Raw genomic sequence first — 22,631 nt, 5'->3', positions numbered from 1 at the left:
TAATCTCAAGAAAATGATACAAATTATGGTGGTGCCTATTGATAGGCAGGAAGTCTATAGCTGTAGATTCGACTTTCTACATATTAACTGGTTTTTTGAACCAGTTTTATTTGAATAAACACTTTAGAGACTTTGTCTTTGTTTGGAATATAGGAGGCTCTCCCCAAGGAGGCAGGGTACTTACATACGTTATAAGAACATAAGTGGCTGTGTTGTAATGGAAAAGCATTGTCATTTGACTCAGACGGGCATGGGCTGAATCAATGATCCTCAACACACTCCTTGTATGATGTCAACTAACACACTAAGTATTACATAGTAGGGACTCAAATAGTTGATTAAATTCCCTATAAAGTTTGAAATGAAAATGTGAAATACAATTTTTAAAGGAAAATAAGAAAACAAGTTCCCTGTTGCTGAAAGATAAAGGAGCAGACCAGCTACAGATTCCAGCTTATGGAGGCCTTGAGGGCACAAGGAATGTGGGTCTCAACAAACACACATGACCTGATAAAAATATATACTTTAAGAAAAAGAATTGGAAAAAATATTCTCAGGAGCAAAAGTATGGCCCTGAATTAGTCAATGTGGTCTCTTCTTAGTTTAGAGTCTGAATCTTGAGATTTTACCAAATTCAGCACTGCAGACACAACAGGGGCCTCTTTTTCATTAGTGTATCGTTAATGTATGGTGAGACGTCACATGCTCCCATTTGCTTTTATCAAGCAACTAGTGCCCCAGTGCATGGATTCATGCACATTGAAAGGAAATTAATTAGAAGGTGACCAGCGGGGCGGGACTGGGCGGATGGACCGGATACAACCTGGAGCCATCCTCCTACGTCCCTCCGTGCAGGCCGCACCTGGGGTGGCGCCGTGGCTCGAAGGGCATCTGTGGAGTGAGTGGGGTCTCTCTGGCAGGTGGGGTCCCTCGGCCTGGCCTGTGGGGATTGGGCCAAAACCAGCTCTCCAACATCCTCCAAGGGGATTGCAAGAGGGAGGTTCTTGGGTGATGCACCCAGAATCAGGCTCCCTCCTCTCTGGTTCCAGGGTGCATCCCCTGAGAACCGCTGCTGCCAAGTCACTGCAGCTCAGCAGCTCCTGCATTGAGCATCTGCCCCCTGGTGGTCATTAAACATCATAGCTACTGTAGATATAGATATAGATATAGATATAGATATAGATATAGATATAGATATAGATGATATAGATATAGATATAGATATAGATATAGATATAGATATAGATATAGATATAGATATAGATATAGATATAGATATAGATATAGATATAGATATAGATGTTAGTGAACTGCTGCTCTGTAAGCTTCTTTAAGGAGTCATTTGGGTGACTGAGTCTATAAAGAGTTGTTTTTTCCTTTTTATATCTTCTCTTTCAGTCACTCAAAAGTAACAAATAAAACATTATGCATAGGATAGAAAAACATAGAAATTTATAAAAAAGACTCCAGAGTTCAACTCCCTTTGAAGCCCTTGTGTGAGTCTGAGTAGATTAGTCTCAAGACACTCTGCACACCTCCCTCAGGTGGGTGACACAATGTCCCTCATTGCCTGTGGCTTCAAAAGCAAAATTAGCAGCAAGATGCCCACAAGCAACACTGCAAGTCTAAAGGACCATGTTATACTTGCCAATAATTCTATCCTAAATTTGCCTAAGGTAATTATTTCCCTTTTGTCTTCCTGCTAAGGATTTCCAGATAAAAGAGAACTATGGGATTAAATGACAAGAAGTTCAAAATGAGCTGAAGTGTCACTTGGGTGACCAAAACAAAACAAAACAAAAAACAACAACAACAACAAAAAACAAGCCAGCATTTACTGTGTTCATATAAATTCCACACCTGAGAGAGTATCTGTTCAGCTATGCCCCACACTGGCCAAACCAGAGCTGGAATCTTGTTTTCAGTTCCTAGCAAAACAAGATGATTCTGGCAGAAATTTAAACATCTCAGAAACTACATTTCTTCTATAAATACTTTAGAAACTTGAAACTGTAGAGCTCATCTCAAGTAGACATGAGAATGCAAAATTAGGTGTTATATATAAACTAGAGGCCTGGTGCACAAATTCGTGCACCAGTGGGGTCCCTCAGCCTGGCCTGTGGGATCAGGCCGAAACTGGCTCTCCGACATTCCCCAAGGGGTCCCAGATTGCAAGAGGGCACAAGCCAGGCCGAGGGACCCCACTGGTGCACAATCGGGGCCAGGGAGGGACACAGGAGGTTGGCCAGCTGGGGAGGGACTAGGAGGGCTCCAGGGTGTGTCTAGCCCGTCTTGCTCAGTCCTGATTGGTCTACCGGTCGACTGTCTGCCCCCTGGTGCTCATTGCACCTCATAGCAAGCAGTTGAGCAGCCTTAGCATATCATTAGCATATTATGCTTTGATTATTTGAACTGATGACTAAATGACTGGACACTTAGCATATTAGGCTTTTATTATATAGGATACAACCAAAGTTTACCCAATGTTTCTTGATTTTTAAGGAATTAAAATGCCTTCAAGATTTTATGAGTCTATAGTTGATCATGAGATATTACCACAATGAAGATTTAGGAGGTGTAATTTAGGAGGTGTTTGGAAAATGAAAGAAGGAACATTCATAGGTGCTGTGAAAGGTCTTCATGGCACTGCCCACATTCTCCCAGATCAGTGTGCTCTCCATTTTCCTCCCTCAAGAAGCAGTCAGTCTTCTCTCCCTTCACTCTATGGAAATTTCTCTCACTGAATTGCTAATGTCCATGAAATATGTCAACCTCTAACTTACTCCACTTTGGTACAGCATTTCACAGTGTTTCCATCTTTCCTATTACACACCAATGTTTTCTTTCCATGAATATATATTCTTCAACTGCCTACTAAGCTTTCCCTTAGATGTCAACGGAAGCCGTTTCTAACTAATATGCCCTAACCTGCTCCACTTGCTGCTTTTCCCAGGGATTGGCTATCCTGCTTGTCTGTGTTACTCAATTCTGTGAGTAACCTGCCCTGTGCCCCCAGTTGCTAATTCTGTACCCATGCAGGTCTTTACCTCTTATATTTTCCTCACGTTTTTTGTCACCTGAGAATATATTTTATGGATTTTTTTGAGAGAGAAAGGAAGAGAGAGAAAGAGCAGAACATTGATGTGAGAGAGAAACATGGATTGGTTGTCTGCCTACCCAGGTATCAAATAGGCACCTAGGTATATTAATTGACTGGGAATCAAACCCTCAACCTTTTGTTGTATAGAACAATGCTCCAAACAACTGAGTCATCCGGCCGGGCTCCTCACTTATTCTTGATCAACAACTTCCATCCATCTCACCTTCTTTATGTCTCTCAGCTCAACTGCCCTTTCTTCATCCCCTTGGCCTTGGTTTTTTTTTGTTGTTGTTGTTTGTTTGTTTTTCCCCCTCTCTTTTTTTAATTGAATTTATTTGGGTTACATTGGTGAATAAAATTATATAGGTTTCATACTTATTTTTATTTTTAGCCATTGATGTATTTTAGAGAGGAAGGTGGGAATGGGAGTAGGGGTGGGGAGAGAGAGAGAGATGTTCCACTCATTCATGCATTCATTGGTTGATTCATGTATGTGCCCCAATCGGGGGATTGGGAATCTAACCCACATATTTGGTGTATCAGGACAATGTTCTAACTGAACTACTGAGCCAGTGGTGTACAACTCTATAACACATAATTTGTATATTGCATTGTGTTCACCATCCGAAGTCTAGTCTCCTCCCATCACCATTAATACCCGTTTACTGTCTTCCACTTCCTTCTCACCCATTTTCCTTCTGGTAATCACCATACTGTTTATCTATGTGAATGAGGTTTTTTTGTTTGTTTGCTTGCTTAATCCCTTTGCCTATTTCACCCAGCTTCCCCAGCCCTCCCGCCCCCATCTGACAGCTGTCAGTCTGTTCTCTGTATCTATGTCTGTTTCTATTCTCTTTGTTTATTTTGTTCATGAGATTCCACATATAAATTTAAATCAAATGGTATTTGTCTTTCTCTGACTGGCTTATTTCACTTAGCTTAATGCCTTCTAAGTCCATCCATGCTGCTGCAAAAGATAAAATTTCCTTATATTTTGTGGCTGAATAGTATTCCCTTGTAAACGTACCAGAGTTTTTTAAGCCACTCATCTACTGATGGGCACCTGGGCTGCTTCCAGATCTTGGCTATTGTAAATACAGCTGCAATGAACATAGGGGTGTACATATTTGTTTGAATCAGTGTTTCATATTTCCTCGAATATATTCCTAAAAATGGCAGTTTATTTTTAAGTTTTTGATGAAACTTCACACTATTTTCCACAGTGGTTTCACCAGTCTGCATTCCCACCCACAGTGCACGAGGGTTTCCTTCTCTACACATCCTCACGAGCACTTGTTTGCTAATTTATTGATGACAGCCATTCTGACAGATGTGCGATGATTTCTCATTGTGGTTTTAATTTGCATCTCTCTGATGATTAGTGACTAGCATCTTTTCATTTCTATTGGCCATCTGTGTGTCCTCTTTGGAAACGTGTCTATACAGGTCCTCTGCCCAGTTTTTAATTGGATTGTTTGTTTTTCTAATGTTGAGTTGTTTGAGTTCTTTATAAATTTTGGATTTAGAAAGAACCCCTGGCCTCAGTTTTATTTGGAGGCCTCAGAGTCTCATCCTGGGCCTTGGTCTGGTTACCGAACCTGGCTCCCCGCTTTTAATCTCAATTCTTATTCTTCTCCACACTGTTTCCAGAAACATGCTTACAGAGGTAAAGCTTATAGAATTCATTTTTTCATAGCTTTAAAGCCTTTGACGAGGTCTCTGTTTTTTATAAGTAGGGTTCAAATTCCAAAGTACTTAACATAATAGAGTGAATAAAACATTATTTAAAACCACAATTGCCTTTTACAAAGAGAAGTTCATTCTAAAGAAAATGAACTTAGAGGCACTGCAGGAGTGTGGGGCCTCTATTTTTAGAATCTGCTGATGGCTTTGCGATTCAGCCACAGACCTCACATCACTGGAGCTGAGCGTAGGAGCTGCCTTTTCCTGCCCATGTAAACATCAAGATAGGGTTTTACAGCTTATCTTATTTAATCCTCAGATCAACCCCCGATGATGTGATAGTCATTACCTGCCTGTACAGGAGAGGACACTGAGGTTCAGAGAGGTGACCGAACTTCTCAGGGTAAATCATTTGCAAGTGGAGAGGCCAGGGTTTGAATGGCAAAGCCTTTGCTGAAACCACCAGGCTCTCCTGTCCCCCTGGCCTAGTCCTGCTCCCACAGAGAACAGCTCACCTATGAGCTGAGCGAAAGCTGCCATTTCCCACCTTTAGTCTCCATCTTCTCAGGACAGTTTACCAGCACCAGGCCCTGAGCCCGTGAGCTGTTTTCCTGGGTCTCAGGCTGACCATGCCCCTTCCATTCACACAAGTTTTCTTCACCCAAGATACAATGCAATTGATCAGGCTTCAGTTTACCCATTTGTAATCATTTCCCAGGCCCGTGTCCCCTAAGATTACACAGCGTCGCCTTGACAGGAGTTCGGGAGTCCACACACTCTCCGGTTCCACACTTACAAGCAATCTCCTGGCTGATTTCTAGTGCAGGCCGCCCATCATTTACATGGTGATTTTACTAGGGAATTCGCAGAGGGCAGCCCTGTTTTGGGGAGAGGGGCCACCTACAGTTTATTGGCTGAGTGATATCTTTTGACTGTTCGTGTATGTTATTTTGATTATCTTGTGTTAGTGTAGGTATGTTTATATACATTTCATAGAAATTAGTTTAACTTCTGTAAATAAAGGTGGCCTTTTACAGTTTATTTAAGATACTGTAAAAATAGAAAGATTAATAGAAATGATGGCTAACACGTTTTGAGGACCAAATACATTGTGTAAATTATTGCAAACTCAGCCAGTACTCCCCAGAGATAATTTAATTTATTTTTTTATAAAATAGGAACCTGAAGCTCAGAGTGGCTAAGTGATTTAGAATCTATAGTTAATAAGTGGCAAATCCAGGATGTGACCATCCCATTACATGATAAATCATTACTTGGAATAAATTGCATGTTATCTACAGACAATGAGGGTGCGTCCAGCAAAATGCACTGTGGCTTCTAAATATGAATTCAATTGTGTGAGTTCTAAATATATTACATGCATCAATTCACAATGTTTTCACTAAAAACCTATACAGCATATTTGCAAAGAAGATAGAACCATGTCTCCCCCTTTTTCTCCTGCTCTTGCTCCTCTTCCTCCTCTCTCTCCTTCCCAGTGATGAAGACTGTGCTTTGGAAGAAGGCAGACACTAGCATGCGTGTGCAGTTAGCTGAGTGTTGCTGTGGACCTTGGAAGCAGCGCCAAGCACAGTACAAATGACAAAGGCAGAGAGAGAAAATGAGGAACTCCACAGCACCAGGGCTCTGTCAGCGCTGGCCTCACCTGCTAAGGGTTCCAGCAAGCTCTGAGCAAATAGAGGTTGTGACTAATGTCATCCTCTGCCTATCTCTGTGGGAGGAGACCCTATCACCCTGAGTCAGGGCAGCCCTTCTGAACTGATTTCCCCGGGGTCTGTACAAAGTCCTAAGTCCCTTCAGCAATTTGGACACATCTATCAAAGAACGCAAGTGGATAATTTAGCAATTCCAAACAAGGAATCTATACAACAGAAATAACAATTTTCAAAATGGAAAAAAAGTATAAATCAAGATTCAAAAATGTTAATTGTCTGTCCTTTTTAATTGTGAAAAATCACAATTAAAAGGTTTATTGCAAAGGAATGGTAAAATAAATAATGATACAGCTATGCTATGGGGTACCTTTTAGCCATTGAAATGGAAAGGATGCACTCATTTTCATGATTATTTAATTATGCCAAATAAAAGCTCCCCAAGACATATTTTATGTGGAAAAAAGTAAGTTGCAGAGTAATATGTTTAATATAATGTCACATTTAGTAAAAATGAATAAACTTACATGTTAATATTGTATATGCATAGGAATGCTTTTATAAGTAGAAGAGCTCTACATGCCAAATTATTATATCTATGTGTAAGATTTCACACATGGGACAGAAGTGAGGGATTCCAAGTGGTGGTGAGGGACTGCTTCTTTTATAAAAAAAAAATATTTATTTATTTATTTGAGAAAGAGAAAGAGAGAGAGAGAGAGAGAGAGAGAGAGAGAGAGAGAGAGGCATCAGTTCATTGTTCCATTTATGTAATCATTCACTGGTTGTGTCTTGTATGTGCCCTGACCCAGGATGGAACCTGCAGCCTTGGCATATTGGAATGATGGTCTAACCCAGTGGTCGACAAACTCATTAGTCACCAGAGCCAAATATCAACAGTACAATGATTGAAATTTCTTTTGAGAGCCAAATTTTTTAAACTTACACTATATAGGTAGGTACATTGTTATTAACTTAATTAGGGTACTCCTAAGGTTTAGGAAGAGCCACACTCAAGGGGCCAAAGAACCGCATGTGGCTCGCAAGCCGCAGTTTGCCAACCACTGGTCTAACCAACTGAGCTATGTGGTCAGGGCAACTTTTTAAATTAAATAATCTAAAATATTTAAAATTTACAATCTATAACAATAAAAGCATAATATGCTAATTAGACTAGATGTCCTTCCAGACAACCTTCTGGACCAAGCTGAAGCTGTGAGGGAAGCCCAGGTCTCGGGTGCCAGAGGGAAGCCAGTGCCAGCAGCTGGAGGAAGGAAGCCCTACTCTTTCACAAATTTTGTGCATCAGGCCTCTAGTAAGTATATGATATATATGTAAAATGCATCTCTTTTAAAAAAATGACTCCTATGCCAAAACCGGTTTGGCTCAGTGGATAGAGCGTCAGCCTGCGGACTGAAAGGTCCCGGATTCGATTCCGGTCAAGGGCATGTACCTGGGTTGCGGGCACATCCCCAATAGGAGATGTGCAGGAGGCAGCTGGTCGATGTTTCTCTCTCATCGATGTTTCTAACTCTCTATCTCTCTCCCTTCCTCTCTGTAAAAAATCAATAAAATATATTTAAAAAAAATGACTCCTAAAATAAAAACACATACAAAGTATTGCCCCTATGCACTATTAAATATAGACACCTAAATTGATTGCATCAAAATTGACAATTGTAAGCACACTTGTAGAGTTTTGCTATTGTCGGGTGAGTAATGCCATATACTTAGTATTAAGTAGGGAGATTCAAATAGAAGCTAAAGTCATATTTATTTTAAGTTGAATTATAATATTATAGTATATGATAATAGTCCAAACCAAAATGTTGTATAAAAATACTACATAAATGCACCTTTTAATATTAATATTGACTTTGAGTTCTATTTCTGATACTCAAAATTTTACAATTATCCAAATAATGTGACTCTGCAGATAATTCAGAGAAAGTATGATTTTACAGCTTGACAGATAACTGATGTAATGGCAGCTTCAGTCTACACCTTTAATTATTTCCTATACATATAAAAAGGAGTATTTCATAGGTATGTTTTGTTTTCTATAAACAACATGTTTCAAATTGTTGATATTAGTTATTTTCCTAATAGATGATCAAAAGGTGGCATCTATATATATATGCCTGAGTGACCAGCTGACCGGCTGGTAGCTATGACACACACTCACCACCAGGGGGAAGACGCTCAGTGCAGGAGCAGAAACCACAGGCATGGAAACATGGAACAGAATGATGAATCTCAGAGGAGAGGGAGGAGGGGGGAGGGTAGGAAGAGATTAACCAAAGATCTTATATGCATACTAGAGGCCTGCACCAGTGGGGTCCCTAGGCCTAGCCTGCAGGGATTGGGCTGAAACGGGCCTGCTTGCAATCCGGGACCCCTTGGGGGATGTCGGAGAGCCAGTTTTGGCCTGATCCCCGCACACCAGGCTGAGGGATCCCACAGTGCATGAATCCATGCACCAGGACTCTAGTCATTAAATAAAAAATAATCACATAAGCAAACTCCTTAATTCTAGCCTCAGCAAAATATCAACCGTTTAATCCCTCTAGAATGATATAAGAAAATGAAGTGATATGCTGGTTTTGCATTATCAAACTCTGGTTATAAGTTCCTATTCTCCATTTTAGCATTGTTTCTTCTTCTCTTGACTGTGTGTGATGCCTTTTATTATCTCTAATCAGATACACCACAGACATTTTGTCTAAAAACAATCTGAAATCCAGTCATGGGATCATTAGTGTAATCAAGCCAGTACCACATTGCCTCAGGATATACACTTGAAGTGAAAATTTAATGAATAAAAAGCAGACTACCAAGTAGAGGGTGCATTTCCCCAGGAAGAGAGTCTGGGGAGAAAGGAAATAACCCTATTTATTATTTTTTCATTAAATTCATTTAACAGTTAAAGCATGAAAGAACTACCCTATGCCAAGCACATTTTCTTCAACACAAGGTGCTGGCCCTAAATATACTGCTAGGTGCATGCAGGAATTCTGGGACTAAATGAGTAAAAACATAATTTCTACCAGGTTGGAGTAAAGGCACTTGCAAGATTCAATAAAGAGTGAACTAGCTCCTACACAGATTTATGTATAGTACAATTCAGAAGCAGATATTGTATAATACGGTTTTGTAATGAGATGGAGCCTCGGTGTGTCCTGAGGCTCTATCTTTTCCTTTCCTTTCTCTCAGGATTCAGGATTCCTGACCCATCTAGGATTTTACCAAGTGAGAGATGCCCTCACTGCGCTGAGTCTGCAAATCTCCAAGAATCAAATGAGAATCAGTAAGAGTCTATGAGATGCCAGGCTGGCAGGTGTCAATCAGGGGGTCACAGTTCGATTCCTGGACAGGACACAGGCCTGGGGTGCAGGCTCAATCCCCAGTGTGGGGTGTGCAGGTGGCAGCCGACTAATGATTCCCTGTCAATATTGATGTTTCTATCTGAAATATATATATATATGTAATTTAATATATATATATATTAAAAAGAGCCTATGTGAGGAAACAGCAAAGCCCTTAACCCTTTGGATATATCCAGCGACATCCTCCTACAGCAGTGGTTCTCAGCCTTCTGGCCCTTTGAATACAGTTCCTCATGTTGTGCCCAACCATAAAATTATTTTCGTTGCTACTTCATAACTGTAATGTTGCTACTGTTATGAATCGTAATGTAAATATCTGATATGCAGGAAGGTCTTAGGCGACCCTTGTGAAAGGGTTGTTCGACCGCCAAAGGGTCGCGACCCACAGGTTGAGAACCACTGTCCTAAAGGCACTGTCTCATTAAATCTCATGGGAAGGGAATAAAAGGCCTTTGTGAAGTCAAGGTTCTGATTCTGGATTAGACATGAGTTTACGAATGATAAATGTAGAAGGCAAATGTATAGAAAGAAAACATTTGGAGAATAACAATCACTCATAACTACTATTTGGTAGCCAGGAGAAAAGCAAGCCACAGCAAAATGTTTAAACCCTTTATCAGAATTTAAACCTTATACCATTTATATTCCTGTTTTAAGCCATATCACTTTATACAAAGGGGTAGGAAGAACAAAAGGCAAAGAACTAAGATACTAAAGTTCAAATAAATATGTCTGTATATTCTTATAAATAAATAAAAGAAAGTTTGGCTATTAAGAGAGCTTCACTTTAGTACTACTGGGAGGTTTGGGTGAGAAAACTCCCTATTTGGCCCATCCCCAAGAGGCACACTTTGGAACATGTGCCTGAGCCTTCCAATTTCTCACCCCAAACATCCTCTTTATCCCTGTACAACCATTCTCTGTATCTATCCCTGTAGAATCACCTTCTGTATCACCGTACTATCATCCTGCATATGCATCTACAATCATCCATTGTATCCCTGTGTACAGCCATCCTCTGTATCCCTGGAGAACCACCCTCTGTATCTCTGTACAACATCTTCTGTATTCCTCTACTATCTTCCTTCATTTTCATCTGCAATCATTATTTGTATCCTTGAAGAACCATCCTCTGTATCAGCGTACTATCATCCTTCGTATTCATCGACAATCTCCCATTGAATCTCTCTGGATGGATGTCTGAATTTGTATTTCCCACACAGTCTGACACTTGCCTGTTCTATCTCTAGGCTGAAATCTATCAACCGCTTTCTTTCCTACTCCAAGCAGTCCATCATTCTGAAGGGGCTGTATCAGAAATCACCTAATATGGAGAATGACTATAGATTGAATCACTAAATTGAAGAAAAGTTCCTTTGCAAACAATCATCGATTATGAAATTGTTATTCGTTATAAGTTTTCTCAATTTTTCCTCCCTGCTTAATTCTTTGGCTGGGATATAAACCCCTGGAAAAGTGACTCATGGTACACTGATTTAGAGGTCTAGCTAGGTTTTCCCTTTGAGGAAAAAAGTGTGTTTTTGGTGTTCATTGGGAGACTTTTTTTCTCTCTCTTTACCCATCTCCATCCTATGAGCTGCCACACTTTCACCCTCACAACACACTCATTTTCCTCATTTACTTGGGTGTCATTAAAATATATGCCTTGGCTGGTTTGGTTCAGTGAATAGAGCATTGACCTGCAGACTGAGGGATCCTGGGTTTGATTCCAGTCAAAGGCATGTGCCTGGGTTGTGGGCTCAATCCCCAGTGGGGGTTGTGTAGCAGGCAGCCAGTCAATGAGTCTCTCTCAGCATTGATGTTTCTATCTCCCTCTCCCTCTCCCTTCCTCTCTGAAATCAATACAAATATATTAAAATTTAAAAAAAATATATATATATATGGCTGCAAGTTATTTATTCAGTTATGCATGTTTATTAAACCAGAATAAAGTATTATCAATTACTAGAGACTTGGAAGATGGGTGAGGCTCCCTGAACAGCCTGACAGCAAAAAGAAAGACATAGGTTGCCATGTCCTGACTTGAGAAGCCCTGAGAGAGGTCTCCCTGGCGTCCTTACTGGCCATGGCTCAAAATCCCAACTTAGCAGCTCCTTTGATGCAGTCAGCAAGAGACCCTTGAATTCAGCTGGAATCCAACTCTACCCTTCCAATAATGTGACCTCACCCTAGTCACTTATCTCAGAGCCTCAGTGTCCTTTTCTGGGGGAAAAAATAAACAAACCTCAAGAATTTGGAGGATTATTATATGAGACATGGGATATCCTATCTAATAATAGACAAACAGGGTAATTGACTGTACCTTCGCTACGCCTCCCATTGGCTAATCAGCGTGATATGCAAATTAACTGCCAGCAAAGATGGCGGTTAATTTGCATACATAGGCTCCAAACGGCGGAGCAAAGACTAAAGGCGAGCTGGAGCAGCAAAGACGGAAGACGGAAGGTGGCTCCGGCTGGGGCCGCGAAGACGGAGGATGGAAGGCAGCTCCGGTCGGAGCCACGAAGATGGAAGACGGAAGGCGGCTCTGGCCAGAGCGAAGGCCTGGGTCCCGGGTGCCAGAGGAAAACCAGTGCCCGCATCCAAGAGAAGGGAAGGCCTATTGCACGAATCTCTTTATGCAACAGGCCTCTAGTATTAAATAATAAGAATAATTCAGAATATGATAGGTAACATTTTTAAATGACAACATTATTTAGGAGTTGTAATATATTAAACTGCTGTCTATTAGATGCTATAATAGCCCAAATCAGATTTCTGATTAACTTTACCAAAAGCAAGAACTTGAGAAAATTTACAAGGTAAATATATTTGAGGTTTCTTAGGATCACGCAGAATGCCAGTGATATTTAAAGGCACATGATTATCTGGAAAAAAATAAAGAAATGGAAAACCAGCTTGTCCACATGTTATCCAAGAATGAGGTTGAAAAAATGTTAAGTAACATGATTAACTGTTTCACAATTGTGTCAGTTTTTGCACTTCCCATTCTGCTATGAATAATAGAGTTGAATAGATTAAAAAAAATACAGTTCCAGAAGTCTCTGCCATGTTTCACATCTGAATGTGTCTCATTGTTATTTCATTGCTATTTCACATACGAGGAACATCATGTTTTGGATTCAACTTTCTTCCCTGCCTTCATTTTTTGTAAGTTCCCCAAATGAAAACTGGGGAAAACAAACAAACAAATACACATCAATTTAATTGTGTTTGGAGCAAGTAGTACTTTTCATATTATTTCATGTTTCCCTGTCTGAGCACATGGAGGTTCCACCACCCTGTACTAAACTATCTTTAGCTAATTCTGATCCTTCAAAATATAACTATCACTTTTCCATGAAATCTAATTACCCCAGCCCATATCCACCCCAGGTATGGGCACAACTGTGCTTCTTTTTATTACCAAATTCATCACACTGGTCCATTTATTGCTCAGTAACTAGCTTTTCATTTTCCACTTTGCGACACTTTCCTCAAGGGCAGAGATCATCATGCTCCTGCTTTCTCTGCACAGAGAACTGCTTGGCTGGCGCAGAGCAGAAACTCAGTAAACATGTGGCAAATGTCAGAGAGTGTAGTATACACAATTGCTCTGTAACAAATCATTTCGTGGAATCATTTATGACAAACTATGTCTTGTCCAAGGATAATGAATGAAAACCAGAAGAATTAAATCAGAATCTCAGCCTCCGTCCCCTCGGTGCAACGATAGAAGGAACTTCCAGATCTCACCTAGATTTTTCCCTGAAATGACAGCATGTCCCCATGAGGGAAGTTTAGATCACTTTTTACTTTACAAATAGAAGTTTAGATCACTTTTCTTGATCCTTGGTAAGTTGGTTGTTGATCAAAACCTATCCCTAAAATCCAATGCTGCTGCTCTCCCAGAGATCTTTGCCACAGAAAGTAGTAGATGATGGGGCTTTTTCCTTGACTCTATAAAACATGGAAAGAGTTATGATATATGCTGTAACCTTGGTATTGATAGAGGTATTGATGGACCCAGAGTTTAGGGAAAAGACATTTTGAAGAGTTACGAGCAAAACCTAGATGATGAAGTTAAGTCAACAGATAAGGGGTCCAAAGGGTATTAAACTAGTGAGCAAGTCAGAGGAGGACCTGAAATCTGAGTACAAGAGATGATCAGTGAAAACTTCTGGAGAAGAGAGTGTGGAGGCATTTCAACAAGATGGTCTAATCTTCCACTTTCAAGTGATGTGGCATCATTTTCCAACACTGCCTCCCAGTGTTCAGGAAACTAAGCTCAGCCCTGGTCAGTAGATCCCTAGAAAGGGAAGGCATAAAGGCAGTAGGGAAGGGCTGTATCGGTATGAAAAGGCTACACAATAGGAAATGAAACAGTGAGCGAAGATCAAGAATTCAAACAAAAACAGAGTGAGAGTTGAAGGTAATTAGAGCACTTCCCTTTCAATAATTCTTTATATTCTACTTCCCTTAGCAACTTCCCTGATTATACAAAATGAAGTAAAGATGTTTCCATTCAAGATTGTAAATCTACACACTTCTCATGTTATCCATACAGAATGGGAATTAGAGAATAAAAAATGAGTGAATTTAAGCTTCTGGTTACAGAGGATTTTAAACCTGTTTTCCTGACAACACTCCCATCCAACCCTTTCACACGTAGCTCTCAAGCTTGGAGATGCCATTTTGTAATACTTTCTCCCCAAAGGTCTTCTAAATCCATCTATTCAGCTGACTACGAGTGAGATTTACTGCACAGGAGTAGGTCTTGAGTGACAAAGTATTAGCAGAGTCACCAGTTATAGTTGATTTGCAGGAATCTGTGCTGCTGTGATAGAAGCCACTGCAGGGTAAAGTGGGGCCCAAATAAGTTGCCCATCCTACCTCCAGTCAACTTCACCTGAATTAACCCAGTCAGGATTCCCGGTTTGGAGAAGGCACCCAGGCATCTTGGCTTAGGTCCTGGCAGCCCTACAGCATTCTGAAGAGGCGGTTCATCTAGCACAGTGATGGCGAACCTATGACACGCATGTCAGAGGTGACACGCAAACTCATTTTTTGGTTGATTTTTCTTTGTTAAACGGCATTTAAATATACAAAATAAATATCAAAAATATAAGTCTTTGTTTTACTATGGTTTCAAATATCAAAAACTTTCTATATGTGACATGGCACCAGAGATAAGTTAGGGTTTTTCAAAATGCTGACATGCCGAGCTCAAAAGGTTCGCCATCACTGAGCTAGCAGAACCTGATGGAACCAAATGTTTGCTCCTCTCCTTGAAGAACTGAGGTTTTGATTCAACCTTAAATTTCATTTGAAACAGTCCCTGATGCTTAACAGTGAAGAAAAAGTACTTAAATTTTCACTGGATTGAAAGCAGCTTGACATGGCAATAGCTAATTATTATTGAGCAGCGTTTGATAAAACAAGTGAAATTTAAAGCTAAACCCGAAGAGTGCTTTAAATTCAGTCAAAACAAAAGTGGATTTGGAAGTGTTCTGTGCATTTTTTCATAATCAATACAGTGGAAAACAAACAGTTCATCTGAAGAACAAAGGAAAGTAGATATTATGGACATATTATGAACGAAAAACTAACCTGTATCTGGCAAAGGTAACTTGTTGTAAGACAATAAGAGAGACTCTGACCTCAGCTAGCCATACCTGAGTGCAAATTCTGCATCTGACCCTTTATTAGTGTGTGTGTGTGACCTTTGGGAAGCATTATTTAACTTCTCTGCAATCCACATTCCTCAACTGTCTGTGCAAAGTGAGAAAATTATAAAGAATTCATACGTTGTTGAGGGATTAAATAGTTGTTGAGGGATTAAATAGATGTTCAATAAATTATCAATTTCCTTTTCTTTATTTGTATTGGCAGTAATAGACTTAGCTGGTAACTAAGATAGTGGGGAAATGGGAGAATGAAAACACAGTCTATATAATTGCAATCCCTATCTTCTTTCACCCTCCCTCCAAAGATATTATAGAAACACTGACTAAATCACACAACTAAATATCACATTTCATTATTTTGATTAAAATAGAATGTTCAGAATATAAAGAGGAGATGATAGGACCATGTGCTTTATAGCACAAACCTCAGCAATACCCCTAAAAGAACTAGAACTGGCAATTTTCAAAGTTAAAAACTATCACAGTCATTAGGAAGCCCAAGTATATATTGAATTTCTCATCTATGTCCTTTTCTCTTGGGGAAAATGTTAGGCAAGAATTGATGTACTTCCCCCACACCTGCAGAAAGGTCATGATCCCATTACCATTCATCCTTGTCAGCATCACAGTTGCAAAAGTACCGAATGTCCAGGCAAATCTCATCCAGGCCACATTCACATTGCTGAACCCCGGGAGGAGCGCCTCCCCAGTAAGGGTGCCTTTCCTTTGATCGGCCCATCCACCAGGTAAAGGGAACTCCATCTGAAAGACAAAGTATTTCAAAACTCAGGTGAGCAAGCCAGAAATAACACATCAGGAGTCACAAACACAGATAAAAATGTCATGAAGAATATGCATATCCTTCCTCTCTTCTCTTCTCTTCTCTTCTCTTCTCTTCTCTTCTCTTCTCTTCTCTTCTCTTCTCTTCTCTTTTCTTTTCTTCTCTTCTCTTCCTCTTCCTCTTCCTCTTCCTCTTCCTCTCCTTCCTTCCTTCCATTTTCTTTCCTTCTCTCTCTTTTTCTTTCTTTTGCTTTTCTGCCTTTCTTTCTTTCTTTCTTTCCTTCTTTCTTTCTTTCTTTCTTTCTTTCTTTCTTTCTTTCTTTCTTTCTTTCTTTCTTTCTTTCTTTCTCTCTCTCTCTCTCTTTTTCTCTATTTCTCTATATCTCTCATCCTCAATATATGTAGGATAGATATCTATATCTATATGCATTTGTACATATAAGCAATACAGAAAACATCTGCAGACTGTTTAGATGTTTATAGTAGGAAGGGTGAGGTCACTAGTGGAGCTGAACCAGCTCCCAGGAGCAGCAGGCCTCAGGCTGAGAGAGAGGAGGGAGTGTTGGGCTATGGGAGGGTCTGTTCCCTCAGAAGATAGAGGCAGGGAACCCAGGCTGGGCTCTACAGCCCAGAGCACCGGAGCCCAGACCCATAGTCCATGTACCATCCAGCATGAAAAGTGGCAGGACTGCTGGTGGCAGTGGAATCTGGAAACGGCAGACCAGAGCAGGTCAGAGAAAAAGCCGCAGTTTGGTGTTTTTTTCTTTTTTCTTTCTAAACCCAGAGCACAGGAGTTTTCATTTGCAGCTACTCACCTGAGGTTTTGGTGCAGGGAGGAAGACACAGACCTGAGGTGCCTAAAAAGAGATTGGGGTGGGAAGCACTGCAGGGAGACATGGAAAGCAACAGCCAGAAGTCCTGCATTTGGTTATTTGTATGTGCCCAAATCAAAACAACCATTTTTCCTGAGAGAAGCTAACCATTCCCAATAGCCACAGGGCAGGAAAAGAAAAATCCCATTCTAGGTGATACCGTGGAAGAGCTCCAGGGTGTGTCCGCCCAACTTGCTCAGTCTCGATTGGCCCGATCCTAGCAGCAAGCTAACCTACAGGTTAGAGCATCTGCCCTGGTGGTCACTGCACATCATAGCGAGCAGTTGAGCGACCTTAGCATGTCATTAGCATATCATGCTTTGATTGGTTGAACGGCCGACTGGCTGACCGGACACTTAGCATATTAAGCTTTTATTATATAGGATAGTAAGGGAAGTACTAGAATCATCAATCAGACAAGAAAAATAAATATAAGCCATCTACATTGGAAAAGAACAAGTAAAACTGTCATTGTTCAGAGATGACATGATATTGTACATAGAAAACCCCAAAGACTCCACCAAAAAACTACTAGATTTAATTAATCTACTAGCAGGATACAAACTAACACCCAGAAATTGATGGCATTTTTACACACCAATAATAAACTCTCAGAAAGAAAAACTAAAAAAAAAAAATCCCATTTACCATTGCAACAAAAAAATTAAGAAATACTGTGTTCATGGATTGGTAGAATCAACATCCTTAAAATGGCCATACTACCCAATGCAACCTATAGCTTCAATGTAATCTTTATTAAAATACAAATGGCATATTTCCAGATCTAGTATAAACACTCCAAAAATTTATATGGAACCCAAAAAGGAACAGGATATCCACAGCAATCTTGAGAAAGAAGTACATAGTTGTAGGAATCACAATACAAGATGTTAAATTATACTAAGAACAGACATATAGATCAATGGAACAGAGCAGAGACCCCAGAAATCAACCCAAGCCACTACACCCAATTAATATTTGACAAAGAAGGCAATAGTGTACAATGGAGTAAAGACATTCTCTTCCATAAATGGTGTTGGGAAAATTGGACAGATACATGCAAAAAAAAGGAACTAGACCACCAACTTACACCATACACAAAAATAAATAAATTCAAATGGATAAAAGACCTAAATGTAAGTTGTGAAACCATAAAAATCCTAGAAGAAACCATAGGCAACAAAATCTCTTGTAGCAATATGTTTATGGATACATCTTCTAGGGCAAAGGAAACTAAGGAGAAAATAAACAAATTGAACTATATCAAAATAAATATCTATGGCACAACAAAATAAACCATCTAAAGAGTGAAAAGGGAGCCCACTGTGTGGGAGAACATATTTGCCAAAGATACATCCCATAAAGGGCTAATTTCCAAAATATATAGGGAACTCATATAACTTAAAAAAATGAAGACAAAAAATCCAATGAAAAAATGGGCAAAGGACCTAAATAGACACTTCTCCAAATTGGACACATAGAAGGCCAAGAGATATATGAAAAAATGCTCAAAGTCACTGATCATCAGAGAGATTCAAATTTAAACAATAATCAGGTATCACCTCACACCTGTCAGAATGGCTACCATCAACAAATTAACAAATGACAAGTGTTGGTGAGGATGGGAAGACAAGGTAACCCTAATAAGCTGCCGGTGGGAATTCAGGCTGGTGCATCCATTATAGAAAACAGTGTGGAGGTTCCTCAAATAATTAAACATGGAACTGCCATTTGACCCAGTGATTCCACTTCTAGGAATATATCCTAAGAAACGAGAAACACCAATCAGAAAGGATATATGCACCCCTATGTTCATAGAAGCACAATTTATAATAGCTAAGATTTGGAAACAGCCCAAGTGCCCATCAGTAGATTAGTGGATAAGAAAGCTGTGGTACATTTACACAATGGAGTACTATGCAGCTATAAAAAATAAGGATCTCTTACCATTTGCAACAGCGTGGGTTGACCTAGAGAGTATTATGTTAAGTGAAATAAGTCTGTCAGAGAAAGATAAGTATCGCATGATCTCACTCATATATAAAATCTAATGAACGAAATAAACTGATGAACAAAATAGATCCAGGGACATAAAACTGTGGTATAGACTGATGAATTTCAGGGGGAAGGTGGGATGGGGAAGTAGGGGAGAAATTAACCAAGGATCTTATATGCATACTAGAGACCTGGTGCACGAATTCATGCATGGGTGGGGTCCCTGGGTCTGGCCAGCGATGGGGACCAGCCAGCTGGTGGGAGGGACTAAGAGAGGTTGGCTGGCTGCAGGAGGTTGGCTATGGGAGTGCACTGACCATGAGGGGGCAGCTCCTGCATTGAGCATCTGCCCCCTGCTGGTCAGTGCATCTTCATATGACCAGTCGTTCGGTCCACCAGTCATAATACTAGCTTTGGCATATATATATATATATATATATATATATATATATATATATATATATATATATATATCCCATCCATGGACCCAGATAATAGTATGGGAAAAGCTTGGGAAAGGCAGGTGCAGGAAGGACGGGTCAATTGGAAAAACATACAAGTAACAACAAAAACAAACAAAGGAGACATCTGTAATACTTTCAACAGTAAAGATAAATTTAAAAAATGAAATATAAAAAAATTATGCTCCAAAAGAACAAAAGAAATATATTTTTGATTATCATCCTTGTCAACTCCTTTCTTTGCATAATTTGGTCTATCAAAATCTTTTGGTGTTTTTTTTATGATTTCAAATACTTCTGTAATTAAAATTATTATTCACAAAATGATGATGTATCAAATCCACAAGTTTAGGTAGAGGTGTAGGCACTTAGTAAATACAATTTTAGGCCAAATGGGGTTAGTTTGGTTCCCTTCAGAAATTGCTTATTTTGCTCCCATTGAGCATAAAACAGGCACTTAATATATGTTTATTTTTAAACATGAAAAGATATTAGGGTCAATTAATAATGATTTACCACTTTAAAGTAGAATAATGATATTGTCTGAGAATGCTACTTCATTGACATTTTGCCTATACAGGATTTAATTTTTGTGCAATTGCTGATTTACAAACATATATTGGTCAAGTTTTTTATGTATGCAAGTAGCAACAACTTTCTCTGCTATTCCCATGGAAATTACTGAGGCTAGTAGGAGGTGCAATGACAACCTGGGGCTTCCAAGAGTCAGTAAGGCATGAGAACAAGATAAGGAAGGTACTATGAAAAGCAGAAGTACCCAAGGGTGTGTAATCAGGGCAGATAGCCTGAAGGACTATACTCCTGACAAAATTTCACTTTTCTTTCAGCCTAAAATGTTTCAAGCCCTTCTATTTTCTTTAAAGCTAGAATTACAGTTAAATATGTCTGTTAACCAGTGTCTTTTTTAAAGTATTATTCTAAATGATGAATCTATGTTTCCTAGTTTCAAACAGCCATAAACCATGGAACACTTTCAAATGGATCCCTTTCTTTTTAAGTCTTAGCTCAGATAAGCCACCCTCAAGGGGCCTAGAGGGCTGATGGTTTATTTAGAGCATAAAGCTCTTTTAGGACTAAGTCAAGCTTAGGTAGCTCTTCTCAGCATGTTAATCCAGGGCAACACAAGGGCTAAAGCACTGTGTATATGAATATGTTTTCCCATGTTGGTTTTGGGTCCAAGAAATGGAAGGAATTTCTCCACCTCTCCCTCCTTCCAGCATTGCTCAGGACTCTCCCCCATAATCCAAAACCCAAATCACACAGTAACATTCAATGTCATCTTGGACTATTTTGAATAAATGCTAAACCAAGGTTGTAATCATATTAACATCATTACTAATGGCATGGATTCGCCAGATATGAGAGCAGGAGGGAGATTGCTAAATTTTCACCTCAGATGTCCTGTCTTTGTGTTTCCTTTCCTGTGGAGTACTAGATAGAGCACAACAAACACAGAAACTGAAGACTTAAAGTGGGACACGTGTGCCTTAATTCATGACTCAACAGATGTAGGCAGGAGGATAATCTATACCTAACAAATTTGGGTGCATTGTAGAAATCAAATTTATTTTCTCCTGACAATTACATATATACATAAATAATTTGATATACATATTATAAATATTCCTACAACAATATTTACTGAAGATCTATAATATTCCAGGAAATATTCTAGGCACTTGGGCTAAATCATTTAAACAAACCAATACAAATACACAAATAAAACATGCCCTCAAAAGAGTACATTGTAATTATAAACAGTAGACAATAATCCTATATAATAAAGAGGTAATATGCAAATTAATCCTCACACCCTCACAAGATGGCTGCCTACAACCAGGCTGTCAGGGAGGTTAGTGAAAGATGACCAAACAACTGAGCAGCAGGCTGTGTGGGGTGACCAGGCTGGCAGGGGGGCAGGGGCAGTTGGGGGCAACCAGGCCAGCAGGGGGGCAGTTGGAAATGCCCAGGCTGGTGGGGGGGGGGGCAGTTAAGGGCGATTAGGTCCACATGCAGAGGCAGTGAGGGGTGATCAGGCCAGTGGGGTGGGAGCAGTTAGGGGCAATCAGGCAGGCAGGCAGGTGAGCAATTAGGAGCCAGCAGTCCAGGATTGTGAGAGGGATGTCTGACTGCATGTTTAGGCCCAATTCCCGGGATCAGGCTTCAACTGGCAGTCGGATATCCTCCAAGGGGTCCCGGATTGGAGAGGGTGCAGGCTGGGCTGAGGGGACCCCCCACCCATGCATGAATTTCGTGCACTGGGCCTCTAGTACTTAAATAATTTAGTATTTAGAAAGAGATGAGTATGAAAACAATACATCAGGAAAATTAAGGTGTGTTGTACAGAAGGGTTTGCTATAATTTTAGAATGGTAAGGGTCAAATTCAATGAAAAAAATGACTCAACAAAACCTGAAGGCAGGGAGCAAGGCCCAACTGGCTGGCTATCTGAAGGAGAAAGAGCTCATGGGTCAATGTAAAGGCCAAAGAGCAAATCAGGGAAATTCCTGAAAATCTACCACCAGTTTTTTAAAGATTAAATTTGTAGCAGTGACATTGGTTGATAACTATAACTTCCAGGTGTACACGCCTATAATTTGACATTCGTGCACTCTATTGCACTCTCCCCACTGACAGTCTGGTTTCTTCCTATTACCATGCGTTTGACTCCCTCTATTCACGTCAACCTGCCCCCTCCCTCTTTCTTGTCTGGTAACCACCATTCTGTTGTCTGTACCTATGAGTCTGGGAATCTTTTTTGTTTTTTCATTTTCTTGTTACTTTTTTGTTTTATATTCTAACACTAGAGGCCCAGTGCATGATTTCATACCTGGGTAGGGTTCCAGCCGGCCTGGCCCCCAATCAGGGTGGGGTCGGGGTCAGGCCTGTGAAAAAGATGGAAATGGTGAGATGTTTTTTTTGTTTGTTTTTTCTCTTTTTTTTTTACCAAATCAGGGGGGGGGGCTTGAAGGAC

General features: G+C 40.0%; 1 protein-coding gene across 1 annotated transcript in view; it reads right to left on the bottom strand.

The window, feature by feature from the left end:
- Positions 1-22,631, bottom strand: part of CNTNAP5 (contactin associated protein like 5) — a 661,914-nt gene that overhangs the window by 158,302 nt on the left and 480,981 nt on the right. Inside the window, exon 14 of the mRNA XM_023744097.1 lies at positions 16,135-16,291. Within this exon, the coding sequence (XP_023599865.1) occupies positions 16,135-16,291 (157 nt within the window). The remainder of the gene's footprint in view (positions 1-16,134; positions 16,292-22,631) is intronic.

The sequence above is a fragment of the Myotis lucifugus genome, unplaced genomic scaffold, assembly GCF_000147115.1.
Source record: "Myotis lucifugus unplaced genomic scaffold, Myoluc2.0 scaffold_427, whole genome shotgun sequence".
Lineage (NCBI taxonomy): Eukaryota > Metazoa > Chordata > Mammalia > Chiroptera > Vespertilionidae > Myotis > Myotis lucifugus.
The sequence above is the reverse complement of the archived record's forward strand: the minus strand, read 5'-3'. Positions and strand labels throughout refer to the sequence as shown.